This window comes from Chaetodon auriga, chromosome 22 (assembly GCF_051107435.1).
Source record: "Chaetodon auriga isolate fChaAug3 chromosome 22, fChaAug3.hap1, whole genome shotgun sequence".
Taxonomy (NCBI): domain Eukaryota; kingdom Metazoa; phylum Chordata; class Actinopteri; order Chaetodontiformes; family Chaetodontidae; genus Chaetodon; species Chaetodon auriga.
The window spans coordinates 3,495,686-3,516,973 of NC_135095.1; the positions used below are offsets into that span (position 1 = coordinate 3,495,686).

General features: G+C 43.4%; 1 protein-coding gene across 2 annotated transcripts in view; it reads right to left on the reverse strand.

Annotated features, from left to right (window-relative positions):
* Positions 1–13,073: 13,073 nt before the first annotated feature.
* Positions 13,074–21,288, reverse strand: part of net1 (neuroepithelial cell transforming 1) — a 28,253-nt gene continuing 20,038 nt past the window's right edge. The window contains exons 1-9 of one of the 2 annotated variants that reach the window (XM_076722703.1): positions 20,251–20,555; positions 17,330–17,437; positions 17,040–17,204; positions 16,450–16,512; positions 16,042–16,215; positions 15,676–15,933; positions 15,396–15,566; positions 14,974–15,160; positions 13,074–14,859 (exon numbers count right to left, since the gene is read on the reverse strand). In XM_076722703.1, coding sequence (XP_076578818.1) covers positions 14,411–14,859; positions 14,974–15,160; positions 15,396–15,566; positions 15,676–15,933; positions 16,042–16,215; positions 16,450–16,512; positions 17,040–17,204; positions 17,330–17,437; positions 20,251–20,343 — 1,668 coding nt within the window. In that variant the 5' untranslated portion in view covers positions 20,344–20,555 and the 3' untranslated portion in view covers positions 13,074–14,410. Of the gene's footprint in view, positions 14,860–14,973; positions 15,161–15,395; positions 15,567–15,675; positions 15,934–16,041; positions 16,216–16,449; positions 16,513–17,039; positions 17,205–17,329; positions 17,438–20,250; positions 20,556–21,288 lie in introns of those variants that run through there. The other variant, XM_076722702.1, reaches the window with a different exon arrangement.

Below are 21,288 nucleotides of genomic sequence, written 5' to 3' on the forward strand. Positions count from 1 at the left end.
TGAGAAAGTCCATCTTTGTTCCTGTTTGTCACCGCAGGCGATAGGTGTGTTCGTTGGCAGGGATCTGCCTCTGCTGCATTGTACGTCTCGCACAAAGATGTTTGCTAGTGTGAAACGGAGCGAGAGGGTGAAGGTGTGAGTAATCCAGCACCGGGGTGAGTAATGGTTTGAATAATGCAGCTCGCTCCCTGGGGTGGTGGAGGAGGTCCAGGTGGCTCTCAGGAGGCTGACACGCAACAGACTAGAGGAGAGCGCTCCACTCAGCAGTCACTGATGGAGTCATCTGTGACCTCGCTGCCTTCCAGGGTGGCTGCTTCCCAACACTGCACTAATGTGTTACGACGAGTTCACACCAGGCATTTACACAGAAGGTTCTTTAAAACCTGAAGCTATTTCACCTTAGGTTTGGTTCATTAGAGCAGGTAGGAACAGGAAGTATCATTCAAAGCTCCCGTGGCACTAAATAACTGCACTCCCTCCACAGTATACTGACTGAATGAAATGGGAGTTTTGCAGTCAAATCCAATATCAATGCTGACAGTGTGTGAGCAAAAAAGCCTAATAAGCTTTATAAAGGTGGAATCGTTGCTGGGTTGTTGTGTAAGATTACAATACATTATGTAAGTGTGCCTAATGAACTGATCACTTGGTATAATCTGAATTAACTACAGGAAATTGCCCAAAAACACAAACTCAATACTACTAATTGCACTCGGGAGGCCGAGCATAATGGCAAGACCAAATTGCTGTTTGAGGACAAGCTGGAATCTGATTTGACTCCACAAAATCACCAAAATCTGCATCCTGACAGATTGTGAAGGGTCCTGGGAACTGGACAATTAACCAGATACCATAATCCACTGAAATCTCTGCTCCAGACCAAGACCAGAGAAACTATAGGGCTCCTTCATACTGTCGTTTACTGTGGGAGTCAAATGAGACATGAAAAGGAGCCTTGATGTTGCATTATTTGCTGAAATTGTGCTTACAAAAAACAAATACTTATAGGAGAAATGAAGTATTCTTGCACAATGTTGCAAGCTAATTATGATATTTTGAGCAGCCAGCAATGGGCAGAAAGCAAAGACAGTGAATATCTCAAATAATCAATCAATCATCAAAGTCACACGAGAGTCTGAAAATAATCACACGCCATGTTTTTTTCTTTGTTCATTTCATGTTTGTAGTCAGATCCTCAACAAATGTGAACAAAAATGTCAAGTGGGTCACTTCCGCCTCTTAAAAGTAAATTTGTTCACTGGCAGCTAATAAAACATACTGTGGGTGTGACTGAGGCACAGAGTTCTCAGAGCAGAGACTCTCAACCACACACCAAACTGCTGACCAACATGACTGATGATCGTTGTTTTGCTTCTTCCACACACTCACGCCCAAACCCACAGTCTATCTCTGTCTATCTCTATCTCTATCTCTGCCTCTTTCTCTCTCTCTCTCACACACACACACACATACACACACACACAAACAAACAAGTGATGACCGCAGAAGGAGCAACCACATGTTTTTACGAGGTCAGCAGGTCATGGTCCGGGTGCTGAGATCACTGTGGTTAGTGATAGAGCTCAGTTTTGACATATAAATCAATCACTCAATAGCTAAAAAAAAAAAAAAAACTACATTTCTGAAGAAAAAATGCATATTACTAAAAATGAGAGAATACGTTTATGTGTGGAAAAATAAACACCTTGTTGTGAACCATACTCTTTTTGTGCCCTCAAAACCTGCCTCAGTCTATACCAAACGGTGTAGGCCAGATGACCTCCCGCTCACCAGGAAGCAGAATAAACTGAAAGAGCCTGGCAGCTGCCCACCTGCACCGCTTAACATACCTTCCCTTCTAATATTTCCAGTAAAACCCCCGACCCTGACCTCTCCACCTCAGACCTCGACTGTGTGACCCGTGCAGCTGCAGTCAGGCAGCCGCATCCACACCCTGCGGCCTCATGCGTAGGTGTTATGAAGCTGATCTGTCTGCATGTGTGTCAACTTGAGACTGATTTTATGAGCATGAGTGATTTACCGTAGGTCTCCAGGTCGGGGAGCAGCAGCTTGTTTGGACATTGTGTACTTTGCTCAAGGACACTTCAGCAAACTTCGGCTGTCTGGTGGAGGAATGGTTTAACCACCAGGCCCCTGTGGTGTCCAGTGATACCCAGTTTAAGTTTAAATGCTTTGTAATTGAGTGTAAGTTATAGTCCCACTGTGGATTAAAGCAGCCTCTCCTTTCTCTAGTCAAACAGAGTCAAAACATGGCTATAAATCAGTTTTTGTATTATGTATATCCTGGTTATGAAACATAATTATTACATGGTGGTACTTTTCTTCTATCCACACCCTGAGTGTGGATAGAAGAAAAACCAAGTGGATTTCATTTCCTGGTGACTGGTGTGGGACAATGCTGGTGGAATGAATTACAGGTGACTTTACAGGTGGAGCTGCTCTCTGACATCAGATGTAGGTTTGTGAGACAAAGCGGCAGCAGTCATTTTCATCGCTGTCACGAATGACAAGCTTTTTTTTTTTTTTTTATATATCTGCACATCAGGCATTCAGCCAGAGCTCACAGCAGGGTTCCCACGCTCCTGAAACTGCCTTGAATATATGGCTTTGAATGGACGCATCTGAGGAAAAACTGCAGGGCTTTATTTCACAAATTAAGTATTGACTTATCATTCAATATTGTTTTTGTTTTTTTTTTGTTTTTTTTTATCAAACAGAAATGTGTATTTGCATTGACAATAAAGATCTTCCAATCAGCTTCTAGTAACTGAGACCTGACCCCTGACTGGGTCCAAATTAAGTCTAATTGGGTCAAGTGGGGTCCTGCTGTATTACCAAGGGTCTGTGTTAATGCATGTAATACTGAGTGGATCAAAGTGGACAGACTGGATTGGCTCAAATTATTTTCTATTCAGGTCAGGTCTCACTGGTCTCAGGTCTGCCTCAGATGGGCCTCTTTTTTTTGTCTTTTGCAGATGAAACCTGTCCAAGCCTGGCAAGCATTAGACCAGGCTTGGACAGGTTTCCCACAGGTTCCCTTTTGTCCAACACGGTAGACCCTGAAGACTTCAGAGTGGTTTAATTATGAATGTAACCACCAGGAGATGGAAATTATGCTATTTTTAAGCAATTTCAATCCGAGTGACACAGGCAGCCTTTTATATAACCATCCCACACCTGGTGCTGATCCACAATCAGTGATGTCATCAAGAAGTTACAAGGATGCACCTGAGTCCTTCACAATTGCTGAACTTCAGAAAACATTAAGGGAAATCATCATTTCTAGCCTCGTATATTTCTTGCCAGCAGGAGACACACCTGTGTGGGTCTCCTTGGAACATGCTGATGATGTCAGTGATTAGCACCAGGTGTGGGATTGTTAGCTCCAGGCTGCTGAAAAAGCCTTGATTGCGGTTAGAGACAGACCATGGTTTTGGTTATAATAATGCTGAAAAATGTTTCTCTAACCTTAACCAAGTACTTTGAGCAGCCTGAACAGAACCATAAATACATGAATTTACCTTCCACAAGCAAATATTCTCAAAAGAACAGAGAACACACAGACCTTTAGCTGCTTTGACAACACTGGCATTACGGTCTTTGCGAACACTGCATTTCCATCTACCACAGTGCAAACTGTATTACAGCTTTGCAGCTTGACCCCATGTTGCTCTGACATATCTGGCATTTCCTCCTTAAATTGGTCCTTGGCTTGACTTGGACTCCTCTAAGCCAGTCTGGACTACACAGTCTTCCCTGGCTATCTGACATAATGAAGTTGAAACAGACTCAAAGAGAAAAGAGGGACCCATTCAGACAGAGTACAAGGACACAGAGAGGATTAGTTGTGCCTGCTGTGGGGTCCTCAGAGACATTATGTCCTCAGGTTTAATGGAGGATCTGTGGTCATCAGGGAGGAGAGTGCATAGTTTCACTGAAACGACACCAGCTTGCTTTGATGTTGCAGAGCGGGGCAGCCGTCTGGAAATGGATCATAGAGTTTATGTAACTCTCAGTCACCTCATTTCACTTAGGATGGGAGATAGAGAGGGAGGAGGGAGGAGGGAGGAGGCTATTGGTGACAGTGAAGACCAGTGGTTTGACAGCCATCCAAATACCTCTATGAGCTATTGGATGTCCCATTTTCTATGTCCAGAAAATGAGACAAAACATTCATCTTTCAGGTGGATTTAAATGTTCTTTCCAAATAAAATCAATATTCTTCAATGTTTTTAGCCTGGCTTTGACTTTGTTCTCGCATGCTCTTTGTCCATGAGAGGAGCAAAGCACAGTGTAAGCAGACGAGCTGTGGGTGGAGGGCAGAGACACATGGGATTACAGCACAACAATGTTCCCCTGGTTCACTGCTACTCCACTGTTTTGTCTAACAAGAATAGTATTATGTCCAGCTGAGGAGTGGGATGATGGAGAGGAGGAGAGATGGGGCCTCCAACACATTTTCCCTGCTTTTCTCACTGCTACGTCACTTTGCTTGAAACAGTATTGCACTATTAGTTCAATTACAACACCAGTTGTGGGTGCTGTACATGTACTGTTACTGCCTGATTCTGAAAATGCAGACATGCTGCATTAGTGGGTAACTTACATCCAAATCAAGGAATTCAATGCAAATAGGGATATTACATATTAGATGGCCTATATAAGCATGGATAGTCTAAATATAAATACACATAATCTCTATATAGATTGCCTAATATAAATATAGCTATTTTTGTAGATAAATGTCATAAACTACCTTTTTTTTTTTTTTTTTGGAGACCACCTCGACGTACCCTTAGAGAAACATTTTTTAAAATCAAAATTTTCTTCAGTTTTCATTGAACTTCATCTTGTGGTCCCGTTGTGCTTTCCAGCTAATAAGTCCCAGATGTAGTCATCTGCAGGCATCTGTTTGCAACAAATATTTAGGTGGAAATAAAAACATCTTCCTCAGTATGTTCAAACTTCTTTAACTCAGTGCCAGCAGCACAAAACTTCAGAGTGTTACATTTCAGAAGAGACCCAAACCATGCATGCGCTCCAAATGGTTCAAGAACAGCTTTCCGTTTACTCTGGGTTTGCCTTGGATAGGCAGGTGCTTATGTCAAGCTAATGTTTCCTCACACAAACAATGAGGAGAATTCAAATTTCAGTTCTGCACTTAGGCCGTCCAAACGTGCTTGAATCCCCTGCAGTCATGAGGAAGGATAAGAAGCTGTAGGTGTCAAAGTCACAAGAACAACATCAAAGCTCCAGGGCAGGATTTCAGTTGACACGGATCTCTCCGGCTCAAGTCTATGCTCTGTCCTCCTTCCCTGAACTTCTAGCACCAGTTTGGACAACTGGCAAACACAGGGGGTAAAGATCAGGCAGAGGGATCAGTGTTGAACTTAGCTAGTAATTATGATAATCAGTCCCTGTTTTGGTTATAGATCTCAGTCTTCTGGGGGAGACCACACAGCTTGGAGGAAATGCCTCTGGGGGTACAATGTTACAGATCTCCTCCCAGGTCGAGTCACTCAGACACAGATCTGTGTGGTCTTCTTGAGAAATGCTCAATATTCTGTATGCATCAAATTCAACTTCAGGTTTCTAAGTCTTTATAGCCTTGACTGGCTTGCTCTTATTCAATGAAAATCTGACCTTTTCCTTTCCTTTGATATATTTCAGTGATGTAACTGAAATGTATTATGCAGCTGCATTCTGAGTATGTGATGTCAGTTAAGACCCTAAAATCTAAATATTAACCCTCAATAAATAAATGAATGTTATGTTTGGACTCTGCACAAAGAAAAGATATAAAAAAGAAATCAGTATCAAACAATCAAACCATAAAAGACATCCAAAGGTCAATTTATTGCATACAGTACTGAAAAAATGAGAGCGAGTTTTATTAGATAAGTGCTTCTTGTCCAAACGGTGCTTTAGTACTGAGATTCTGTGTACACAGTCTGTCACTCAAAACACAGATAAATCTGTCCAAATCCCTCTTTTATGAGGCTGCGTCTTCACAGGCCTCATCTTATATACACAGAGCGTGCTCAAATGTGAACACACACACATATGCAGTGTTCTAGGACGCCTTACATAATATCTTGACGATGTGGTAAAAGGTATGTTCTCACCTTGATGCTAAGAGTCGAGAGGCAGCTGCTGCCAATGTGCTCCAGCGGCTGTAAACAGCAACCTGTAATTTGATTTTTAAACCAGGTTTAATCAGGCCATCTGCTTATTTAATACAGTTATATAATGTTAGAGGAATAGGCCAAGTGTGATGTTTATAGATTAGTTGTGTAGCTAATTTCCTGCCCAGACTTAAACACACAGGATGTCATTTCTGCCGCGATATGGGGTCTCTCAACCAAGACAATGAAAGAAAAGACCTGGTTTAATGATGTTGTGAAGTATCTTAGGATCATGGGAGTTGCTGTATTGTTTCACGTTACGTTTAGTAATTTTCACCCACTTCCTTACTCATTCCCTGACATATCTAATGGTGTTTCCCCGGAAGTCCTAGCAACTGGTGGGGGTAAAGGGGATGTGATCCCATTGGCAGGCGACCAAATGAAACCCAGCATTACCTTCAACAAAATGATGAATTTCTCTGGGTTTGAACTTTGAAGGGGTGTGCACCTGAAATGCTGCTAATAATGACTCATTGAAGAAAAAAAAGAAAACTGTGTACACTGGATAAGTTACATAAGTAGCATACATACTGTAAAAAAGCAGAGTCATCCTTAGTGCGCGTTAGCATTAACAATGCGAAACTAAAAAAACATGGTCACAAGTATCTGCCAACTCCTTAAGTATGAACATGGTTACACAAGACCCTTTTGTTTTCCCTGTGGACCCTGCAAACGTTCACTAATCCATACAAGGTTCTAGTTTTTTTTTTAATCACACAAACTCAGGTCCTTTTCCAAAAAGATAAGAGTGCTCCACCACTGCAGCATCACAGAACCTAATGCACTTCTGCACAGCTCCGTTGCTCTAAGCTACAGGAGTTTCATAACCATAACCATTACCTGGGAATGTTGCTGCTCTAAGTCCCACTGGAGCCATGAAAGAATATTTATGGAAATCATACTGTAGCAGGTCCTGGGCCAGGAAGTTGGCGCATGGTCTCACATGGAAAATTAACTGTGGCTCCTGATGCAGACATGGAAAATTGCAGGACCATTTATGGGTTGTGGTGCAGCGAGAAAGGGGCTTCAGAGTAACGAGCTCTCGGCACAATCAGAGATAATCTGAGATTCTCGGATTTCCTCATGACCAGAGATCTTGGTTTCTCAGCTAATCTCCTTTTGAACATTTGGAGGCTTGGACGGGGAAGAGAAAGGTAAACAATCCGGTGACAGGTCTTAAAACAAAGCGCTCAGCTGCGGAGCATTCATACCTGACAGACTGAGTCAGTCTGGTGAGGCAAGCAAGGAGGTTGCCAAGCCGCTATTTTGGACTTCGCCTAATCTGTTAGTGAATGTATGATATGTGGAGCAGATTCCTATTTGATTGCTCTTGTGAAGGAAATGCTAAATCAAAGCAGAGGCATTCCCCCCAAATATAACTTGTATGTGCTCTTACTAAAAGTAATATGGAAACATGCATGTTGAGGTATTTGATAACATCTTGTTCGTAAATTGCTGGACCGCTCTTGGCAGGTCATGTGCCCTCAAAGCACTTCTTCTGTCTGCTGCACTTTATCTCACTGTCAGCATGTACAGAGTGATTGCTCAGTCCCACCGACTGGCAACATGAAGAACACTGGGAAGCAAAACTCCAGTTAGCTCAGACTGAGTGGTCACTGTGTCATATGTCCAAAGCCTCTTCAAAGGGCCTCCTCAAGAGGAAATGAAAGCCTGAATCTCCCTCCAGCACAGAAAGCAATATCCAGGAGCAACACGTGAATATCTCACACACACTTGTGCACATTTGTTTCACATTTTCTTTCAGCCGGAACACTAGCTCATCCTGCTGTGCACAAAGGCTAGCCTGTTAGCTTTTTAGCCATCAGGCTAGCAAGCATAGCCTTATGTGGTCTTTTGTGAAGTTGTTTCTTTTTATTGGTCACGGGAGAATATTCAGGTATCACATTAACCACCTGTAGTTGCATAATTAAACCAAATATGACCCAAAAATGAATTGATTCAAGGTACATTTATGGAATAATTCTAAATGTTTAAATGCATCAAAAGCAGAGAGGGGTCATTGTTACACAGCAAAGCTTGCTAACATTAGCCACAATAAGCTACTGGTCATACCAGACCAACTATGACTGTAGCAGCGAAACTACTGAGTGTATTGACTGAAGCCAAAGTGTGTTTTGCATTTAGCTTTTCTTTTGTAAGAGGATAAAAGTGTAATTTCTTCTTTCAAAAGATGCACTGTCTTCCTTGAAGCTAATGAATTCTGCATAGTTTCAGTTCAACTGTCAACAAGTGTGGTAGTTTTGCCCTGAAAGTATTTTAAGCATTTGAGCTGCAGGTTACTTCACCAGGTTCCCACCTCCCTGAAAGATTTTGGACTCTGTGAACTTTGTGTAAAAGCCATTTAGTGTACAACAGTGCATCTGTTAATACCTCAACTGTGAATTTTAACAGCACACAAGATTTCTTCTCAGATCATTTTCATTTCTGCATGAGATAAGAAGTTTTTGGAGCCCCTTTGGAACCACGCAGCTGTTGCCTGATAGCACCCTGCCCACTGTATTAGCAAACATTTCACTGTACACCATAAGACTGCTGTTTAAGAGGTAAAGAGTTGTGTAATTGTAAGCTCCTGTTGAAACAGATAGAAATTTCAGCCCTGCTTTTTTGTGTCTAAAACACCTGTGGGGAAACATTTCCATTTTCATCCTTTAGAAATACATCAATGTTTCAGTAAGCCATTAATTGTTGAAGGCTTTTTCTTTCCCACCCTCACTTGTCATCTCCTAAGGCAAAAGGAAATCTATGTGACAAGGTGATATTTGTCTGAGGAGTGCATTGAGCTGACAGCTCTTTTTGGCAGCATGTGAGTGATGACTGAACAAGTTCCTGGTCTGTCAGGACGAGCAGAACAGAGTGTATTGTGACATAAACATGCAGTAAAGGTTTTGATGGAGGGGTGCTGTGAACCCGTTTGACCCCCAGTCTTCTGAATTTGCCCCTAAGCGCCACTTTGCTGGTCAGATTTTGTCTTGAGCTTGTTGTGTTATTGGTTGTGGGTGTGGATTTGGCAAACTGATCTTAAAGTTTCATATCCAGGGAGTTTCCAGTGCCCTCCAGCATCTAAGCCACCAGTGATAAAAGAAGCTACACAGCTTGTGAGCCTTCACGTGTCTGTATGTTAATCTCAGACAATCCCTCTGTTATATTATCCCCATTCTGCGAGGGGCTGTGTGCCCTTTTTACCATGCATGAGCCACGAGTAAATGAATTCATCACCCACGTGGTCCACAAGCTCTGATAGAGGGCCTTCAAGAAGCTGCAGTGTCCTGTTGTGTTTCATTAAATATGCTGCAGCAGGCGTTTTTCTGTGGCAGTTTCCCTGGACCATTCGTGTCCCAACAGTCACTGCATGTCAACCTTTTTGTTGGCCATTTCCTTCACTGGCAAGGTTGGTAATTTTCTGGAAGTTTAGATTGGCCTTTGTCCCAGATAAATTAGCTCCTAAATACCTCTTCAAACGCAAGGTTTTCATGACAAGATGGCAGCACTCATGTTCCCATCTAACCCTCAGTGCTGGCTGAACCCAGATGAATGATTTTAGAGTAGTAGTCAACATTTCTTTGCTTTCTTGCTGAGAGTTAGATGAGAAGATTGATTCCACGCATATGTTAGTAGGATAAATATGAAGCGAGCCAGCAGCCAATTATCTTATCTTAGCATAAAGACAAAAAACAGGGGGAATGGCCAACTTCTCTGAAGCTCAATAATTAACTTGTTATTTTTTGTTTGTTTAATCTGTGGTATTTCTTGTTTAACTTTGTGTCTACATAATTTTGTTTAAAAGAGGAATGAAGGTGGGGAAATACATTGAAGCTACAGTGATTATTTTTCGAGGCCAATTTGGGGCAACAAAACAAGCTTGGAAAAAGTAGTAATGGCGAACGTGCTAACAAACAGTTGCCTTTTCACACGTACAGCAGGAAATATCTGGCTTTTTAGCTACCAAACTCTCCATTGCATTCTCCAGCTGGTCACTAACTAGCTTGTCTAGCTGCCCACTGCCAGTAAGGTTGATGACAGAGAGAACCAGAGAGCGAACCAGAATGGCAAAGCTGTGGACATGAAACCAAAACAATGATTTTAAAGAGGCTAAAACACTTTGTAGGGGTGAGGCTGCAGAGTTGAGTGATAATTCTCTGTGGGATTGCCACTATGAATGACCCCTGTCACATTACATATAGTCATGTGACCTGTTGTTAAAAAAAATCTTGATTAGTGCAGCTTTAATTATCCTTGACATGGCCTAGAATGGCTGAAAATGAGCAGCTAAATTTTGGTAGGTAAAAATAAAAGTTGAAAGCAGATAACAAGCTCAAAAATGGGAAATAATGGGAAATTTCTTTAGTAAGGCCTCATCTGACAATGACTCACAGCCAACAAAGGATATATACTGGTCCCAATAAAGTGAGTCAATCAATTTATGACACTTTCGAGAAGGTGAACTGAAATGCTGACATCATTTTGGTGTTGATTTGTCATTTGGAGCATCCAAATAAAACACAGTTTCAGTTATTCTGAAAGCCAACCACAGTCTTAGACGACTAGAGATGTAGATTTTATTCCTGGAACTGATTTCTGCCACATTCGCTCATTGTGACATTACTTCATGTACAGAATTAAGTGTCACTTCCACATTGTAGTAATGATAAAACAGAAACTCTGAGACTGAGTCAGACGAGTCAGGGAAGTTGATGCTTCCCCTTTCTTATCTGATCCTCGTGGTGAGTCTCTTCTGCTGGCTGCACCCACAGAGGCAGTTTGTAGCTGTCAGGGTGTGTTTGTGGAGAGTTGTGGTGGAGAGAGACAAGTGTCAAAGGATGTGGCATTGACGGATCACTGACAGGAGGCTCAGCTGTCTGCGTCCATCAATAATTCAGCCTACAGCTCTGTCAATAGCACAGATGAGCTGCTGAGAGAGAAGTTTCTGGTACAATGGAGAGTTGGTCCTGATGCATTTGTTTCTGGCCTGGTTCTCAGCTGCCTTATTTTGCTGTTTAGGCTTCAAGAAAAGTTATAGTGCTGGTTAAAAACTGCATGTGTTTGTTACATAAAGTGCAAAATCTCCAAAACAAGTGTTATGTAACAGCAGCTGGTGAATTTAACGATGTGTGGCATGTTAAAATCAACCTCAGCCACTTCATTCGCCTGCTCATCAATGCCTCCAACACTCAAATAAACAACCACGCTCTGTCTTTGGGGATGAAACACTAACAAAAATCTGGGTATGTTTAATTGAAACAGGACAAACTGTTCTTACTCAGCCAATAGTTAAAGCCTTTTGGTGGTCTTGACAAATATAATCACTGTCTGAATTCTTAAGAGTCGCTCTGTGTTACAGCATGTCTAGAAATGGAGGATCCTCCATAATGCTGCTGCAGTCATGGCTTTCATAGGAAAACAGGTAGGTACAATGTCTTTTTGATCCTGCCATTTTGTCTTTCACACCTAATATTGGGCAACTCAACACCTCCCCATCCTGACTCGGTTTTCCTCCTCCACCACCCATTTACTACATGCAGGTTTCTCCTCTATGTCCTACTTTCATATTGCAGCATTTAAAGGATCGTTGTGGTTTATTTCAACTTGGATCTTTTTTTTTCTGGGATAAGGTCAAAGGTCATGACAGGGGTATGGTGTTAATATTAGCAAATGTTCTCAGCTTCTCTATTCAGTCGCTGCTGCTTGACTTTCATCAAAGGCCAAGCTACACTACTGTTAAAGAACTTAACAGCACTCATTCATGAACTATAATGCTGGTATACTTTCAACTTCCATGAAAGCAAATGAGAGACTGTATGGAGAGCATGAGCGAATGTTTGGAGAATGCTCTCAGTTTCTCAGAGGTAGACATGAAGCCATTACTGGATTCTGCCAAGCAGACAAATTAAAAGAGAAGAAAAACTGCACTGTTCCAGCAAAGACTTAAAGTTTCACAGTCAAAAAGCTCACAGTGTCTCTTTCTTTCTGTCTTTCTAGTGATTCATTTTACTTATCTCGTATCATTACCCAGCTTCAAACAGTACGAACAGAGCAGGCTTTCTGCTGTTAGATCCTTTATATCCAATGTGTTAATTAGAATGTTTGAGAGGCTCTCGTGGCCAATTTGTCAGGTCTTCCAAATGGAAATCACAGAGCTGAATAAGTGGGTTGTTTCCATCAATAAATACACTGTCAACAAATAAGATCGTTCAAATGGGGGAGCAGGCAGCTATGTCGCAGTGTGAAAAAGCAAATCCTGACGAATACCTTCACTGGAAATGTTTCTTTTGGCACCTACACGGAACTGACTGTTTAGTTAAGAGTTAAGCACGGTCATAAATCAATAGGTATCTCCTTCCTCTGCCTTCATTTGGGGCACTCCTCTATTCCGAGTCCTGTGAGTCATACAAGCTTTGGCTTAGTTTAGCATGAAAGCTGGCAGCCGGTGAATTTAGTTTACAACTAGCCTGGCTGTCCATAGTCACCCAAAATACATCTGAGGCTTGTTTGATTAAGCTGTACAAAGCTGAAGTGCAAAAAGGGGTTCCTCCAGGAAGTCACATGCACAAACCACAACATATACTTGTTTTTTATGGATTAAACAACTGAGCTGTCACATGTATAATATTACACTTTTACTGCAGAGTTCTAGTACACAGATTTTTTTTTTTTTTTTATCTTTTGGACAGAGCCAGGCTGGCCATTTCTCTCTGCCCCAAGTCTTTATGCTAAGCTAAGCAGCTACTTACTCTAGCTTCATATTAAGTGTAGAGACATGAGACTCTGGTGTCTATATCTCATTTAAGTTGGCGATAACAGCTTATGCTTGAAGTCAGAGAAAGAAAAATAAAGACATGAAACAAAAAGTTCAGTTGCAAATCTTACACAGATCTTTATTGCTCTTTTAATTACATAAAGGTTGTGGCAAACAAGTTGCCCTTTTCACTTTCTTTTTTCCACCTCAACAACAAAAGCGTCCTTTGCACACGTACGAAAACCTTCTTCTTTGTCTCCCTTCTCTCACTTACTTTGTTCCATCGATTAAACTTACTAGATTTTTACCATCTGTCATCCATCTGCAAGCAAGATATCACATCAACTTATACAGGAAGTTAATGGAGTTCATCATCTTGCATTGACCGTCCAAACCTCAACTTTATCCATCTTTACTCTTTTCTCTTCCACCTTCAACAACATTCTCTTACTTTCATCTACCACTCTTTTACATGTTTAACTGTCCTGTCCCTCAGGACAGGTAAATACATCCTGCTGCCTCTACTGGTGCAAGCAGTGTCCACAACTAAAGCTCCATGCAAGATGCTACACTGAAAAGTGATGGTTCATTCTGAAAATTCAGCTTTTTAAAAACCAACATGGCTCAGTTCAAATTTTTGTTTCAAAACAAAACTCCTCATCTCATCTCTGACACGATTTTGACATCAGATGATTTGCTAACTTCGTAGCGATGTCTTTGTTGTAACAGAGAGAAAATGACATCTCATCTGTTACTGGATTTAAATTAATGCCTCTGACTGCTGTAAATGCAAAAAAAGAAAATAAAATGTGTCCCGGTTTTAACATCTGTCATTAAGGAATGTATAAAAATAAGACGCGTCTTCTGATTGATCCAAAAATCAGACTTTTACAGAGAAATTTGGAGCTTGGTGTAGTACATCTCATTGTTTTTTTTTCCGATTCTCTTCCTTTCTTGCCTGCTAAACATGCTCAAATTTTCAAATAACTTCACCTAAAAGCTAAAACAGTGCTGCTTTATGATACCTAAAAAAATACTACAATAAATTTTAGAATATAAAAATGTAAATCTTTCATTAGCCCCCCCATAAGGTCTAAAATAATGCTTAAATATCAAATTAATAGTAAACAGGATTGAATGCACCACCTCTATCTTCCAAGAACTCATGACACACAGATTCACGTGTCAAATGTGTGTTTGTCTCTCGTGATGCTTCCCTTTTTCAAGCCGGTGGAAGCTGTGCACTTCTCTCCAGAACACTGTGTCTCTGTGGGATGCACGTGGAGGGAGGTTTAAGGTAAATAGCTGCCGAAGAGGACAGTAACACAGAACACTGTTGTAATAGTACGCACGCACGCAGACACACATAAATACAAGTCCCACACTTCTCCACGTTGTTTTCTTAACATTTATGTACAAAAAAGTCCGCCCAGGAGTCCATTTTCTCCTTTCACACCATCGTCTCTTTTCTCTTCCCTAAAGAATACAGGGACTTCTTGTCCTTTTTGGTTTTGTGTGTTGTGGGAGAGGAGAGTGGTGACGGAGAGGATGATGATGTCACCGATGAGGACGATGAGCAGGATGAGGGGGACGTCGCAGTGGGGCTGGGCGTGGTGCTGTTGCATGGTGAGTTGGGGGCGGACTGAGAGGTCGGCTGCGGGCAATTCTCGTCCGCTTCTTCCATGTGGACGATGGCAGAGGCGGAGGAAGGGCGGCGCTTGGAGCGAGCGTCGCTTTGAGGCGGGGAGGGCGTGGAGGGCTCGCTGAGGGGCCGGTGGACGGAAATGGCACTGCGAAGGCAGTTGAGCCACTGCTGCTTGTGGAAGATGTCGTTGACCTGCAGCGTGTGGGACTGTGCCTGGCTCGGGTCTTGGGAACGCACGCGGAAAATGTTCTTGGCTGTGAAAAAAAAGCAGGAAAAAGTACGATTAGCAAACTGATATATTTGACACAAGACGCTCTATCTTCCTACATGAACTGCTTGAAGCTTCAGGACTTTGACATAAGCCTCACCTTTGTCTGCGTTGCTGAAAGCGCCTCTGAAGGAGCCGCCCATTCTGACGTCTCCATCCTGCAGGTCCTCCAACACCAGATCCTGCACTGGGATTGGCTGCCGGTAAACCTGGAAACAGTGGCGCTCGTTCCTGGTGACGGGGCGGGTCAGAACCAGCAGCTTGGTGAACAGGAACACATGCAGCTTCTGAAAAATAAAACGAACAACAAAATTAAAACCAGAACATGAGAGCAGAAGATTTTACATTACCACCAACATACTTCATTTACAGTTATCAAAGTTTGCATGGTGTGGTTAAATCACTGGGGGCAGTTACAGCCTGACTGCCTAATATAGGATGTGAGCATTGTGTTGATGAGTGAAGAGGTAGCTTAAGGACCAATGTGTTGATGAGAGGGAAGTGTGTGTGTGTTTTGCTCACCGTGCCGCTCTTGTTACGCAGTTCTCCATGACACAGCAGGCTCTTGCACTGCTCGATGCGAGCGTCTCTCTGCCGGTCGTCCAGATACTCCAACTTGTCAATGTAGTACTGGCACTCAGACTCTCCCTTCTTCATGTTGATGTCAGACAGCACACCCTGGATGACGGTAATCTGAACACAGGAGGAATCAAAACATTAACATCAGCACATGTCCTAAGATAACTTGAAGGTAAAGGTATTGCCACATCCTGTTAAAATCAACTTTACGTCCTCAACTCACCGCTTCCTCCAGGCTGGCAGCGTCTGGGTGCTCTGGTGGAGTGTGTTTCAGTATCTCTTTGAGCAGCAGTGGGTATTTGACCAGGCGAGAGCGCGGGATGTCCAGGAAGCTCCACAGGTCTAGCTTCCTGCTGAAGGGCGACTCAAGGCAGCGCTGCAGGAAGTCCTGCACCCGCCGGTCCTGCTTCTTCTGGTCCAGCAGCGCCTTGGCTGCCAGCTGGTTGCTGCAGTAGTCCTTGTAGGCGTTAAGCCTCGGCAGCTGGAAGGGAGATGTAACACATTTACTAATGCTGCCTTCCTTACTGGAAACCCATTTGAGTTTTGATAGAATGACACACGTTGAGGTACTTGGTGATATGACACTTACCCAGTTTACGACTATCTGTCCAATCTGGCCCACAGTTCCATCTGGCCCAGTGGCTTTGGAGAGCTGGGCCAGGAGGTCCTCATGCAGAGGGATGTAGGCATCCAGGTTACCAAAGATGTGAGTGAGCTCCTCCTCAGACATGATGGAGAGCTTCAGCATTGGGTCATGGTACGCCTGTGTACAGAAGCAGAGCCAAACCAGTCAAATAACAACATCCCATCAGGCCAGGCCGGGGTGAATACTAAGAATAGCTTTTGAAGAGCTGTAGGGGTACAAGGGAAAGACAGAAGAATAATTCCTGCCTTTTTATAGTTTCTGGCTTGGCTATGTGGAAAGCATGCCAGACTTTGATTTAATCTGTTTGCTTTATATGTACTCCCACTGCCTCGAAGATTTAAAAGTACAAACCTTGCGTGCGAGCTGGAGGTCCTCAATCAGGTCCTGTTCTCCACGAGACAGCTCAAATATGGCCTGAGGAAAGCGAGGAGGAGGAGGCACAAAAAGATACTTTTTTAGCAAAACACATGAATCACAATGTCATTACATTATTGCAACCAACAGCCATTAGACTAGACTGTGCTGGTGCCAAATGGCTGAGGTAAACTTTGAAATGTATCTGGCTGCTCTCCTTTTTGCTCTCCGGCTTTGAAACTGTTCAAAGTTAATGGCTTTTGACAGTTGGCTAAGATGTCTGACATATACAGGATAAGTGGGGAGGTAGAGCAGGAGAGCACCGGATTGTTGACTTTCCAGGTATATGTGAGCTTACACACACTGGGCAATGATCCCTGGATGGCTTTTAGCCCCATTTAGACTATTTGACACAAATACTACAGGGATGTGTGAAACTAGTCTGGTAGACAGGTATAACCCACTACTGTCTGGATTTCTGGCTTGGGATACTCAGTTATCTACACTTTATCCCTTAGCGATCTCACTATTTCGACAACTTTTCTGCTATTTCTTTTGTACTTCCACGTCTCACTGCTGATTCTCACCTCCTGCCGCTTGATCTCTTTGGTGGAGAATGTTCCCTTCTGGTGGATATCTAGCGTCTCCGACCACAGTGTGCTGTTCCTCCTTTTGGGCGGTGTGGGGGCCGCTGCCTTGCTGCAAGGCTTCTGGGGCACGCCCGGCGACTTGCCATCGCCCCGGAATGAGGCCTGCAGATGGGAAAGAGGAAGCCCCAGATGTCAAACATGTTGCAATTGGAAAGCCGAGTCATGTGGTGCAACATGCAGAGCAGCAGAGATGTTCCTTGTCCAGAGGAGTTGTCACAGGGCCTTACCTGGATGGTTTGGCCGAAGCGCCGGACGGCCCCATTCTTCCCCGGAGAGATGAGGTTGGCTAGCGACGTCACCCTGCCGAGAGGACGGACACGCTTGTTGCTGGGTTCCTGAAACGGAAGGAGAGATTAGTCAGGCAAATTTGTCATATTTCATTTCAAAGAAAACTTTTCTTTCTGTGTGCAGCAACACAGAACCAATTGATCCATCAGTAATGTCAACAGTCACTCCAGGCCCTCCCTTGTGACTCCCTTATGATAAAACACATCAAGTCCAGTCATAAATCCTCATTATTGACTCCACTCACTGCTTTCGGGCAAGGAAAGAGGAGTAGCTGGAGCCGAGGTCGAGCCGCAGGCAGACAGACTGGCGGACCAGCGGACAGACAGGGATACTGGGGAGAAGGAAGCAGCTCCAGCAGCTGTTGGCTCCATTATGAGAAGATTCTTGAGCCAGGCCAGCCCACTGAGCACAAAGACCCTTTCTGACTGCTGATCTACAGGGGAAGGGGGTCTGGAGGAATGCCAGGAATGCACGAGACCCTACTCTCAGCTGTTCAGCACCCCTCCCAGCACACACTCTGCTACTATCTAGCCCGACAACAGCTACAATTCCACTTGAGAATGGATCTGCACCATCACTCATACAGTGTGAGATAAATACTTCCTGATTGCTCCAGCTCTTTAACTGCCTTTCCCACAGAGACAAAGCAGTAAGGACAGTGTGGCAGTATGTCAGGCCTGCTGAGTAAAACAGACCACCGCTGTGAGTCGGGGAAAGGAACAGCACTCGTAAAGCGACAGTGAATCTGCCCCCTCTCGAGTGTTTATACAGTGAGGCGTCGCAGGGGGTGTACAGCAGTGTTTATGGCTACAAGTCAAGACAGGCTCTTCAACAGTCCTTGCGTGAGAGCAGCACTACACCTGGGCCAGGTGACCCCCCTCCCCCTCACCCAGCCCTGAGGCTGGGAGAAAGGAGAGAACAGTATGGCCTTGTGCCAACAACAACAGGCCACAGAAATCAAAGAGCTGAAGATCTGAGGTAATGATTTCAGCCTGCAGAGCCTCTTCAAAAACATGACAGGCCGAGACATCCACAGCAATAATTAGCATTTCCAAAGTTTGCACTCACCACAAAACATTTTTCATTTTCAGAACTTCACACTAATAAGGGTGCTAAAATCAGGCACCGCACTGCTAAAAGCTGCTTGCGTTTTCTCCTGACTCAGGCCAAATGGGATTTTGCCTTGGCTCAGCGAATCTGGGAAACAGAGCAGCCATTGAGGCTGCGGGCTCTGCAGACACAGCTGTGGAACAGATCTGCACAGTCTGGTGTGGCCTCTGAGTTGCTGTGGCTGTGGTTAAATCATGGTCTGCTGTGGTCAGGGTCTCAACACTGGACAGCAAAGCCAGACAGCCTTGAGAACTTAGCAAGCCCTCTAGTGGTGGGAGGCAGCAAAAAGATGCCACATGTCACTTGCTTTGTCTATGGTCCACATGCAAAGACTTTTTTTTTTGACTTGTCTGTTGGGACTAGATTTGCCTGACTCTAATCTGTGACCAATTACTAATAGCAGACACTGAAAATAAAGTAAAAAGCTACAGTTACAGGAAGGTGGGGCTTTCTAAAGTTGATTTTGGAAACTTATGTTGGTCACTGTGCCCTTACTGTCCTTTCGGAAGCAGCCACAATATAACAAAAAGCCACTCTGTTTATCAGCTGTACAGTGAAACAATGCAGACAGACAGGGAAAGTTGCTATTCAAGGCAGTTTGACCCAGGAACTCTGTGAAGTTACGGCGAGTCTGGCTCACTTCAGGAAACCAGACAGATCCGGGGTTTGTGCTGCACCTAACTATCAGCCGAACAATGACCCTCCAGACATGCATGTGCGCTGAACTCCTTCAACTGCTAAACTAAGATGAAAACCTCATAAATATCAGGGAGTTTTATTTTGGGATCCCAGGAGCTCTTTCCCGTGCCCTTCCTTTGATGTAACTTCACGAGTGCTGTGAGCTAATACCCCAGATGTGTCCCTACGATTACACCACAGCTTGGGCTGATAGGAGCTGAGAACAGAACAGCCACACCACAAATAAACGAGTCGAGGTCATCATTAAGTCAGCACAGGGACGAGAACAATGTGTAAAGCAGAGAGGGTGTCTCAATTGTGCAACTCTGTGAGAACAGGACTCACTTCATGAATTGTCCTTGGACTTCTCCTTTACCATTTACTGTCAATGAAACCTCATCTTCCTGAAATCTCTTCCGAAAGAGAAACATGCAAGCCTCAAAAGGGGAAGGAAGGGGCTAAAGTGGTGGCTTTGATAAGAACAGAGAGCACACCTAGGTTTCAACACCTGTGTTCCTTTAATTGTGCTTGCAGCTGAACTGGTTTGACTTTAAACATCAGAGGTCAAAAGCAATTTAATCCTAGAAAGGACTGAACCAAAAGGATGCAGCCTTGTTGACTGAGTGTTTGCCCCCCGCTGCTTCACTGCTTGTGGTACTTTGAGTGTCTTTGACTTTTCCGATCTCTCTGTATCTCACCACGGCTGAACTGCCTGCTGGGATGCATATTTAAGAACAGACCCGGAATACACAACACTGGGGGGGTCATCTCTCTGTTTACAACTTCATAGGTGCAGTGTAATCCAATGATTAACTTCTCCAAGTTAGGCAGTATCTCAAGCATTGTTTTAGGGCCCAGGGACAAAGTTCAAAGTCTCATATTACAAGCACACAAATTTACACACACAAGCACTGTGTGCCCAAGACAGATAAAAAAAAAGGGTTAGGCGCTGATTCACTCACAATCTGGCTTCACCTCAGTGAGTTTCAGTCAAACATTTACTGACAGACACAGGTGTGAACCGAGCAAAGCAGAAATATCACCAACCATCGTGTGTGTTTTCACATCTCACCTCTGACTCTTTGTTGGCTTGGTTCTGGTAGTCTATCACTTGCAAAGTCCGTTTGATAGGCACCAAGCTACCCAGTTCATCGTAAGCCACCATAGCTTTCCGTAAAAACACAATATCCTTTTTAATCCAGGCGAGTCAGCTCCAAGTAATCCACATCAGAGAAAAAAAAAGGAGTCAATAAAAGTTGTGAGAGGACAAAAAACTGAAATAAATTAATACACCTCTCCCCTATGGATACTCTCCCTCTGTCACGGGACTGGGCTCCCTGTGTGCTCTCCTCACACACTCTTTCTAAACTTTGGTCTGAGGTAGACTGAGGGAGGGAGGGCTTTATACCGGGAGGAGAGAGCCGGGGGAGGAGCAAGTCTCTGCTCAGCCCTCATGGCTGCAGATGAGGCATGTATTGGATTTACTTGGAAGTGAAGAGAAGATGCCCGTAGGCTCTGTTGTACCATCCACTCAGAGTGAAAACAGTAGTGAGAATTTCGAAGATCATGGGTAAAGCTTACTGCTAAACAGAGTTGACGCACACAACTCATAATATGGGCTTTTCTGAGGGAACTGGGTTATGGGTTAATCTCACCCAATAATTATCACTGACAGTATCTGAAGTCAAACAGAAAATTTACCGGCAACAGTTTTCAAATCATTTAAGTCATTTATTAAGCAAACATTTTTGCATTCTCCAAAGGGAGGATTTACTGCTTTTCTCTGTTTTATATTGGATATCTTTGGGCTTCGGACAGTGGATTGAAAAAAATGAGTAATTTGAGGACTAGTTCTGGATAACTGTGCTGGGCATTTTCACATTGTATTGACTAAAAGATTACTTGAAAAAAATAAAATAACTGATAGATTATTCGATAATGAAGACAACTGTTAATCACATCCCTGATAGCTAAATGAAAACATACAAAAAAGGGTCAAACAAACCTCAATATGAACCCCTTAAAATATGTATGTGCAGTACAAAAAACTTCACTTGTGAGTGTGACTAATACAATTACAACTGCTATGAAAGTTTAGAAACCTGTAAAA